The sequence below is a fragment of the Phragmites australis genome, chromosome 24 (assembly GCF_958298935.1).
Source record: "Phragmites australis chromosome 24, lpPhrAust1.1, whole genome shotgun sequence".
NCBI lineage: Eukaryota > Viridiplantae > Streptophyta > Magnoliopsida > Poales > Poaceae > Phragmites > Phragmites australis.
In genome coordinates this window covers 15078155-15089197 of record NC_084944.1, presented here as the reverse complement: position 1 = coordinate 15089197, position 11043 = coordinate 15078155, and the positions used below count along the sequence as shown (strand labels likewise).

The 11043-nt window shown below is 43.0% G+C and overlaps 1 protein-coding gene across 1 annotated transcript; it reads right to left on the bottom strand.

The window, feature by feature from the left end:
• Positions 1-5217: 5217 nt before the first annotated feature.
• LOC133906930 (uncharacterized) lies at positions 5218-10444 on the bottom strand. Its single transcript, XM_062348895.1, has 2 exons — positions 10106-10444; positions 5218-5762 (listed from the first exon to the last, which is right to left on the bottom strand). Exons 1-2 carry the CDS (start codon positions 10341-10343, stop codon positions 5425-5427), a joined length of 576 nt encoding a protein of 191 aa, XP_062204879.1. The 5' UTR covers positions 10344-10444; the 3' UTR covers positions 5218-5424.
• Between the last annotated feature and the right edge of the window lie 599 nt (positions 10445-11043).

Genomic DNA, 11043 nt, shown 5'->3' with positions numbered 1-11043 from the left:
ATGGGCCTGCCCCTTTAGGACTCGGTTTGTTAGTTCGCCGAGATCAACCAACAGAGAAGGCATAAGCTATTGATGGATTTGAGGATCCTAAGGGTGAAGATGATATTGAAAATCTTGGTGAGCTCGTTAAGGAGCTGGGTTTGTACATGATGGAGCTTGGGATTTTGGTTGCGCAAGCCATGTTCATTGTTCAGTTTCTATGGGTCCTGGCTTTCCTTTTCTTATATTTCAATGTGGATAAAATATACCATTTTCTTGTTTGATCAAAATTAACTGTTAAGTCATTACATAGTATCAATAACAATGTAATTTGTCTGCACCTGTTAACCTCCACTTTTTCATGATATTTTTTATTAGCCAGGAATGCCTGAAATAAATCAGTATGACTGCTCCTGGAACTTTATCAACAATAAGCATTATTTGACCTTCAATTGTACTATATCAATAGCTAAAATTTAAAAACTTCTCTTTTGCTCAGATTTCTCTGAGGAAATTTTCATGTTATCTGATAATGTCGCAGACAGTTAACATTGTTTGACTACATGTCTACAGCCTTACAAGTCAAGCAACTGATAACAATAATCAAATGACTACTCATCCTCTTCATAATCTTTTGATGGAACCACTTTTTCTTGGTCAGATTAAAAAATTCTCCTCATTGACCTTCTTTTTAGAATAAGACCTGAAATCTTTTTCATTAAGTTCTCACTCATGCTCCTAGGGGCTTATGAGGCTTCATAAGCAGCGCATCATTGATCAACTAGTTTCATCGTAACCTCCATATCGGGTTAACATAATTAGTTACCGGTTGCATTCCTGCTAAGTGCTAAATTGCGACATGCTGTCGGGGGCAACATGTTTAGCAGAAAGAACCATGCAAACTGGATACAAAATTAGACATTTTTTCGAAAAAATATTTTCTTAGATCTTTTAAGCTGGACCACTTTGCAAAAAGGCAGGACATTTTTCTCATGTACTGTTATGTGCAGCTGCATTATTGAGATTGCTCGGTGTGAAAATTGGAGATAGAGTATCATGCATTAGGATAATTGATCTCTAGGATAGCAAAGTGTGCCTCAAGTCTAACTTTATCTGTCTAACTTCGGTCTGAAAAAAATGCCACATTGCACTAGCGCTTCCTAGAACACTGTTTCTCTCAGACTTGTCCTGTTAATGGATTTGGCAGAAAATTGTTACTTCACATATTTCGTTTGTAGTTAGGTCTCAATGTTTAGTAAAAAATTATGCTTTTAGTTTTGTATTTATCACCTAACTGGATTATGGGAAATTTCATTTTTTGCCACTAGGTAGGTCCTTAACGTTCCTTGCGCCATTATATTCTAGCAGTTTTCATTTTTTTTTAGGACTAGCAGTTTTTATTTTCATGACCCTTCCATTGCATGCTTGTTTGTTTTTTTCCCCACTCTGACCGGATTTTGGGTTAGGTAAGGTAAAAACAAGAGCTAAAATGACCATTTTAACCTCTATATCAATCCTCTGACCCGTAATTCCCTCTCTAATCATATAAACATGTACGGAGGAGCCGGGGACAGTGACGATGCTACTCTTGTCCTCCATCTTTGTGTTGTACAATTCCACTAACAATAACTTCGGATTATTTTGGACATTTTCCATAAAATAAACACACATCTTTGAACTGGTTAACTATAGTCTAGTTGATAAATGACTGTAGTGGAAAAGCAAATAATACCTATGACAGAAGTGGAAAATTTCAGATACAAGTGCATGAATTAGGAGCTTATTAGTGGGGGGGAAAACCCCTTTGATTATGGGGCTGTTTGGATGCTATCCAATGCAAACCTTACCAAATTTTGGTGTTATATAAACTCGGGCAATGCTAAAACGTGGGCAAAATATGTGGTGTTTGGATTGTGACCCAACTAATTCATGGGTATTGTCAAAACATGGGCAAGAAAAGTTGTTTGGATTGCAGCCATATCAAAGTTTGCCCATATCATGAGTATGGCTTGTGGGATCCATATATCTGCTGGCATAATTTTTTTGCGCAACACTCAAATTATCAGGCTTCAATCTGAAATCATTTATATGTAGTGACACTGTAGCGATTGCAGCCGCGCGAAGAACGAGACGGCCGAGAGGAAATCTGCCGGCCTTTTGAATTGGATAGCTAGTACTACCTCCGATCATTTTACTTTCCTATTTGATCTAATCCTGCCCCAGTCCCCAGACACAGCCCGTGACAGCAACGCCAAAATTTCCTTGGTAAGGCCGATTCCAACGGTGACTTCTTTTTACCGTATCACTATGCTCCGTACAATTGCTGCTCTTCAACACCGACAAACCACTCTAACAGAGACTGTATTTTTACTTTTGTCGGTGCTACAGGGATACGGCATCGGCATTTGATCGGCAAATTTGCCACCGAGTTGGGGGCTCCCGTATCACCGTTCCTGAGTATGCGCGTGGCTCCGGAGGAGGAGGAGGAGAGGAATAAAAGGTAGGAAATAGGGTGTCTGTCGGTGACATGGGAACCAGGGGTCTCCGAGTCCCGAGGCCAGAATAGTAGAGTACCACGTGGCGCCCTCCCTCGGGGGTTATCTCCCCAAGGTCCGAGAAGATCAAGTTCCGGGAGAGGGTGCTCGGGGCCATACACAGTGGTCCCTAAGTACCCGAGTTCCCCGAGGTCTGAGAAGACCAAGTCCCAGGAGAGGGTGCTCGGGCCATGTACAGTGGTCCCCAAGTACCCGAGTTTCCCGATGATCCGAGAAGACCAAGTCCCGAGAGAGGGTGCTCGGGGCCATGCACAGTGGTCCCCAAGTACGCGAGTTCCCCGATGACCCGAGAAGATCAAGTTCTGGGAGAGGGTGCTCGGGACCATGAACAGTGGTCCCCGAGTACCCGAGTTTCCCGAGGACCCGAGCAGTCAAGTCCGGGAGAGAGTGCTCGGGGCCGTGAACAATGGTTCCCGAGCACCCGAGTTCCCCGAGGACCAAGAGAGGGCATGTCCGGGAGAGAGTGCTCGGGGCTGTGAACAGTAGTCCCCGAGCGCTCACAGTTCCCTGAGGGCCTGAGAAGTCTTTCGCCGGTGGTCCCCACAAGGTCTCAGCGGTGAGGTGTCAACTGGTGAGAGGCCCAATACTGCATTTAAGAGTGCGCGTGGCCTGTCACTTCCAACCACTCCCCCCCACGCCTGCTGTCAATCCCTGCCACGGTCTGGCAGGAAGGCGTGGGGACATTTAATACACGGGTCCCATCGCGCGTCATCCGGCGTGCCTCGGGATAACATCGCAGGACTCGAGGCACACCGCCTGCCGCCCTGCTGTGTCAGGCCTGCTCTGACCGGGCGGGCACGCGGGGCTGCTCGGTGGCTGCCCGGTGGGCCCTCCCCGCAGCACTCGCCGAAAAGCAGAATGATGACGAACAAGACGGACGGGGGCGCGTTTTTAACCCTCCCTGTCACCTCGCGGTGCAACCCATGATGGTTGCTTTCCATTTATAGCGTCTTGGAACTTGCGCCATCCTTTCTGGGCACGCTACCGCCCCGACGGGTATATAAGCAGGGCGGGCTCCCTGGAGAAGACGGACCAAGATTTGGATCGACCGAATACACAAGAGCACGTCAGACGAACTCCGGATGACGACGACGGAAGAAACACGAAGCTTTAGACTTAGACAAATATTCTTGTAACACGGCAGATCCTCAGAGAGACATTCTCAGAGCATTTATAGCATACACACATGAGTAGGGTATTACGCTCAGTGCGGCCCGAACCTGTCTAAAAATCCCCTGAGCATTACTTCCTCTTGCATCCGATCATTCCACTCCACCTGCATCTAATTTACTCCCATTTATTTCACGTACGAGGCGGGTTCAGAATCATCCCCTCGGCTGAATCTCAAAGGGATCCCTCCGGATCCCCGCTTGAGGAGTTCACTCTCCGACAATGTCTGTTGGAGATGAAGAAAATAGAGGAAATATAATAGTGTTAGGTGATGTTATAATAGTGTAATAGAGGGTGAATTTTTAGAGTTTCTGTTGGAGATGGCATAACACCAAATTTTAGCATAGAACCTAATGGTGACCAAAATACATGGGTATTACCAATTTTGGTATGGCTTGTGTGGGCAGTAAACCAAACACGCGGTTTGTTGGGATGTGGCTTATATAAGGCCTATTCATGAGAATGCAAAGCAAAAATATCTAATCCCATATAATGTCGACCAATTTAAATAGTAGAGTTCTCTCCTCTCTTTGTAATAGAGAAATGAGAAAGATAGAATAGGCTTTGCTATATTCACACGCATGCACGTGCACATATTTGCGTATTTTCACGTGAAAATAGCGTGATGTGGTGTGGCAGCACAAAATAGCAAATCCTTTTTTTTATGTTCTCCCCTTTAATTGCGTTCAATGCCATAATCACGGGAGTATTTGGTCAGTTATGAGAGGATGCCAATTAGTGGGCTTTTATCAGAGGAAACGGCTCCAAGAGGGCAGCCAATTCCATATAATTCCTAGAGACATCTAGGCTTTAGGAGGAGAGAACTTTCTGCTCCATTCGTCCTTCTCCATCTATCTAGATCACTATTTTGGTGTGCTGCATTGCCGGATCTCGTCGGCCCTTCTCCTTGGCGTGCACTAGGGGTGGAGGGTGAGCGGTATCTCCGAGGCCTTGCCATCGTGAAGCTCGTACGAGGGACGGCAATAAGGTTTCTAGGCAGCGCATTTGCGCGACTGCTCTGTGCTGCTTCGTCTACGATCTGCACAGCTGCGAATCGATATATCATCAAATTCATCCCTTCATCAACCCGACTGTGAGTTCTTGATGTCCCTAATGGATTTTTGGTTTTGTTGCTTGCTGCTAGGGTTAGAAGTTTGTTCATTTGTTGTAGTTTATAAAATATATCTTCGTGTAAAATCTGGTTGTTAGATTTTTGCGCATGTTACCAACACGGTTCACATGTAGGCTCCTAAGGCCCAAATCCTGGTGCTTTTGGCAACAAAGCTTTGTATATGACTCTCAACTGGAGAATTTTGATTTAGATAATTTACATTCTTGTGCTACCACACATTCTATCATTGATAAATGGAGTACGATGTACATCTTATTTATCCAACTTGTGGTATTTAACGAAACTATTTCTTTCCTTGTTGCTATTATGAAATTTTCCCAGTCAAGTAACTCCTTGCAGAAGAACTCTATCCGATTCCCTCGCATTCACGTTGCTTAGATATATACAGATATAAATATGCATTTATTTGCATGCTTGATTCCTGCTATACCAGAGGCCCAGTTAATATCTCATCTCATCTCTTACTCTTTACTTTTTTTCAAAAGTTAAACAAACGTGAACTCATCGTTTGACATACAATTGTTCGTCTCCTATCACTTTAATTTTCATGTTTACCTCCTATTAGTTCTGTTCTCTACATTCACACACTTACGTGATGGTGTATTGCTGTCCTGCAGCCGTATCACCCCAATGTGATGTATTGCTGTCCTGCAACCGTATCACCCCAGTGGTGTAGGCGCGGACGCCGTCCTCCCCCGAGGATAGCTTGAGGCCATAGGTGGATCCAAGGCGGTGGCGAAGGCGGCACAAGGAATCTATAGGGATCTGAAGCACCTTGACAACGCAGGCCGTCTCCAGGTTTGGTGTGGCGTGGAGCTGGGAAGGGAGATCTATTGTGAAGTTGCCAAACTCGTCAGTTGTTGCAAATGCGGAGTTCGCCACCTGGTTGCGACCTTCAGTTTCGCAGATTACTGCAACCTTAGCACCTGGTTCAGTCAAATACGGAATTCATCACCCAATGGAAAATTACCAAGATACGCATGTGGTAAAGAACAAATGCTATTATATCATGTGTTAATTTGGAAATTCGTTCAGTTCTATTCTCAGTGTTTTTTATAGGTGCTCTCACTGATTTTTGAAACACTCAAATTATCCTATTTCAATGGAAATCATACTAACTAGCTACTAGCATCCACTAATTCGGTGTGAGCCATTTGATTGTGTCCGTAACTGAACTTTCATTTTTTGCCAGCGGATCTTTAATTTTTTATAGCGAATGAACAGTGAAATTTTCATCTAGAACACTTGTGAAAGTAAAAAAAAAATCGAAAAATACCACTTATGCCTCGTTTAGATATGCCGAATCCGATGCCCATCCACGTGGATGGGCGGGGATTTCTTTCTGCTCACGTGAACTAAACTCTCTGATAATCCAGACAAGGCCCTAATGTGTCATTTACATGTGAATTTTCATCCCCAGGACGCAGTAGTCACAATTGCATCAACAATATTTTGTGAGTTTGCACGTTCCGTAATGGTATTAATCAGAATTTTTCCAATGGGAAAAAATCTCAAAAAATTGAAACATCAATTCGTGCAAGATGGGCAGGCATATCAGGAATCTTTACAAACGGAGGAACCGCTACTCACGCGCTGACACCTCGCTAAATGCAAAACCGAATTTACTGTACAGCCATGGACACGGAGGGTAAAGGTGTGTTTGTCCCCGGATTTGCTCTAGTCTGGTCAGTGAATACGTATAATTTTGAATAGGTGTTTGGTTGTTTATATCTATTGTTCTAATTTGAATCAGCTGATGCAAATATACGGTTTTCATAGCCTGTGAGTGAAGCTCAATTCGAGTTTTACTCTACAGTCTGACCTAACAGATGCAATCTCTGCATCCGCTCATACATGATGATCCACTTGTTAATATTATAAAATTATCTTTATACGAGCAACCAATCATAATCAATTCTCATCCATTTTTTACGGTTTTAGATCCGGTTAACTAAATAAAAACTCAGTTCAATCTGTTCAAACAAATACAACCAACCAAACACTCTTCTTTTCAACTAATATAACTTCGCTCAGTCTGCTTTCACTCAGGCTGCTTATACAATGCAGCTCTACGAAACCTCATCGGGAGAACCAAACACGCCCTAAATGAATGCAATGATGCAATTCATGGGAAGTAGACCGAGTGATTGCACATCGCCTCAACATTTAAGGGTGTGATTGGCCGCCCGTATGGGTCTCGCTTGGATGGACTATATATGCAGGTTGAGGAGAAGTAGACTGAGCGGAGTCAGAGTGTTTGGTTGGTTATATCTGTTTAGACAAGCTGAGTTAAATTTCTGTTTGGTTGACCGAATCTGAGACCGCATGAGCAGATACAAGAGTTGAGATTATAATTGGTTGCTCGTATGAAGATGATTTTGTGACACCGATAAGTAGATCCGCATGTATATGTGGATACAAAAGCCTACATTCGTCGAGCTAGACTACGGATTAAAACGTACATTTACGTACGCCGAGTTAGATTAAAATAGCATATGCAGACAACCAAATATATTTTACTAAAATTATAAATATCTATCGTGTTAGAATCCTCCTATACAAACAACCAACCAGCCCTTAAAGCCCCTTTTTACAATATTTTCTATCCGCACTGATGGCGCCACTGCAAAGAGAAGAGTGCATCTCGACAAACAGATAGCACTGGCATTGTACGTATCAAATCAGACAGTGGCTAGAATCTATATAGGTCAAATAACTCCTTTTCCTTGGAGCCATTGTCTGAATGATGACACGCAGAAAGGAACTGATCAAGATCGGCGCTAGACTATAGTCCTTTTGCCCAAAGCATGCCAATGGGTAGACTTGACCAGACAGATGAAAATTAGGAGAACTAACCGTGTCCATGATTGACCAAGAAAAAAAAAACTAGGATAACGTTGAGTTGACTGGCAGGGATATTAGTTGCAACAAGTCTGAATACTTTACCTAATTGACGTTGATATGGAGCAGAGATATGTACTTGAAAAGTATTCCTCCTACTACTTAGTTTCTTGGGTTATGTTTCTTTAACTGTATCTCTAATAGTAAGTGCTCTATAATATCCTACAGCCTTGTAACCGCCACCCCGTGGTTCCTTTTTTTTGTTTTTTGTTGTTTTTGAATCAGCTCCACTAGTACCCAAAATTTACAAGCTTTTGCTGCCTAACTACAGCTAAGATGGGTTATAATAAAAAGGGATAAATGCAAAACCCCCCCCAAAAGTCACTTGGATTTTGACTTTTCCCCCCAAAAGTTGTTTTGTTGCCAAAAAAAACCCCAAAGATTTGATTTTGTTGCAAAAATACCCCCAAAAATTCAATTTTTTTTAAAAAATCACAAAAAATTCTAAAAAAACTAGAGACAATTATAAGATCTTTTGTGAAATTTTTTTTCAAAAATAATATCCTTTGCATCATATTTCATGGAGAGTAAGTTTGAAAAAAAAGAAAAACGTGCAACTCATTTATTAATTCGAGTTAAATGCATAGTTAATTATTTACTAATCCAAAAATCATGAAATGAAATTTTTTAGTCTTCTTACATGATCCTCTATCTTATAAAAATACATGAAATCTTGAAATAGTTATTGTAACATGCAGGATTGAGTAAATATGTTGCAGATAGATTAATTCATAACTAATCCATAACACCCCAAAATTAGTGAAAACACTTTTATTAGTTTACTTAAACAATTATTTGTGTAGAAAAAATAATGGTAGACATGAAAAAGTTAAAATAACATGAGTTAATAAATGAGCTGCACATTTTTCTTTTTTTTCCAAACTTCCTCTCCATGAAATATGATGCAAAGGATATTATTTTTGAAAACAAATTTTATAGAAGGTCTTAGAATTGTCTCTAGTTTTTTTTTAGAAATTTTTAATGATTTTTTAATGTTTTTGAATTTTTAGGGGGGTTTTTGCAATAAAGTCAAACTTTTGGCGGGTTTTTTTTGCAACAAAACAACTTTAGGTGGGAAAGTTAAAATCCAAGTGACTTTGGGATTTTTTTTTGCAGTTTTCCCTAATAAAAATGCTCTGTTCTATTGTTTTTTCTGGAATAGCTCTGTTGTATTGTCTCGGCAACATCAGTGGCATCGAAACGTTGAGCTACGACAAGGGATTAACAATTATGTTCCCTTGTCGCATATAAAATTTGGTAGTAAGTACAATCTGTACGTCCTGCTTTTATTACCGACAATTTTTGCTGGAAAAAGTAGACCGAGGTTCAAACCAGGCTTAACAGATCACTGATCGGGATACAAGCATCTAAACCATCAAACTGATTGGCCTAATTGAACCCTCTAAATAAATATTTATTAATTCTGAAAAGGAAAGAAGAACTAAACAGCAACTAAACCGATTGGCATAACACCAGCGCACATGAGTCACTAAACTCAGAGCCTTGACCAATATATATAGCAACCGTGCACCAAACGTTGTTAGCTCTAACGGCCTTTTCAAGCGGTACCAGTACTCCTCGTGAATCCGTCACCGTGCTACGGGACCTGCGTGACACATGTGACCGAGCCACCAAATGGATCGAAAAGTACGTGGTCCTCGACGGCTAATCATTCTCGGTCGTGTACGCCCAATGAAGTTGCAGAATCGGGTGCCCTGGCCTTTGTGAAGAGGTTACAAGGTCGTCCGTCGTGTACTCTGTCCGAGAGAGGACACCACTCTGCTTCCTTGCTTTGTTTCTTCCCTTTCATTTCCTTGCCGTTCTTGCCCACCCGTCGGCGTTTACCGGCCAACAGCCGCCGCGACAACGACTGGTCGTCTCTGAATAATTCAATGGAATTTTTCCTGCCTAGACCCAGAATGGTCATTTGTTTCAGGGCGTTTTGTAGAGTTTAGGGGACAGTCTGGTGACCGAAATGCGTTTTTTTTTGTGGCAATTGGGTCGGAATGTAAACGTCTCAACGCCCATAGTACTATGCCAGAATTTTTAAGCCTGTGATTTTGTGAGTTAATGAAAGAAAAAGCAATTCAAGATGACCCAATGATACCTTAGGTCCTACCGTTGCACCAGTCGCACCTACTGTTGAGATTGTGAAGCATACGATTGCATTTTTACTGGTTATGTATAACAGCAACTGGATAAACGACTACGGCGAATGAATGAATGAAACATAGTAATTAACGGTACTATCGAAGAAAGAGCTCTTGAAGCGAGGGATTCAATCATACAGCGGCCGATTAATCAAAAACCTCGTATTCCAAAACACAAGATAGCGATGAATTCTCGAGAGCAATGAACCGGTAGTCACCTGGCAGCTCGAAGGTGAGGAGGTCGGAGCCGGGCCGGAGGCAGAGCTCGCAGGCGACCTGCCCGGACACGGATACCGACGACACCGGCTCCTCGCCGTACCCCGCAATGCGCGCGAGCTCCGCTGGCGTGAAGTACAGCTCCATGGGCTCTACCGGCAACGCTTCCTCATCCGCCGCCACGGCGGCCACGAAAAGGAGGACAGGGAGCAACACGGCGGCCGCTCTTCTCCGCAGCATGTCGAAACGTTGCTGGGTTTGGACCGAACGATGTGGTGGTAGTGCGCGGGGGGAAAGGGAAGGAGCGAGGGAAGGGAATAAGAGTGCGCTTGCGATGGTTCGGTTGGTCCGTCACGTTGACGTGGAAAGGAAGGGTGTGCACCGCAAGTATACGTACAGGAGGAGTCTGCGTGTCTGCGTGTCTGCGTGCGAGTGCGTTGGGTCCATGGCAATTGCGAGGCGAGAGGGCCAAGTCAGTCACGCGTCCGAGTGGTTCAGGTGTCGTGTGGTGCATTGGGTGTAAGGTGTGGGCGGCATGTCCGACGTTGGATTTGTTCTTCTCTCCCTATGGGCAATCAGCCTTCTTCGCCAGTCTGGATATTGACTTTATAGATAATGGTCTGGGTAATAGCTAGAGGTGGCCGAAGGGCTGTGTAAAATGGGCTGACTTGAGGCCCGTTACTATAGGGACAACATGATATGTCCGGCTGTACCTGACCGACGCTTTGACATGATGGACCAGCACGATACGCTATGATGGGACATGGGTCGGCATGGCAAGGTGAGATAGGACGGTCCATCTAGGCACGGTCCATTTATAATTTTTTCCTTATATTTTCTAATTTGTTTTATATTTATTGAATCTTTTTACTATTTGTTTTGAGTTTTTCTATTTTTCTATTTTAAATGTCCACTAGACTTCACGTGCTTAATTGGCTAT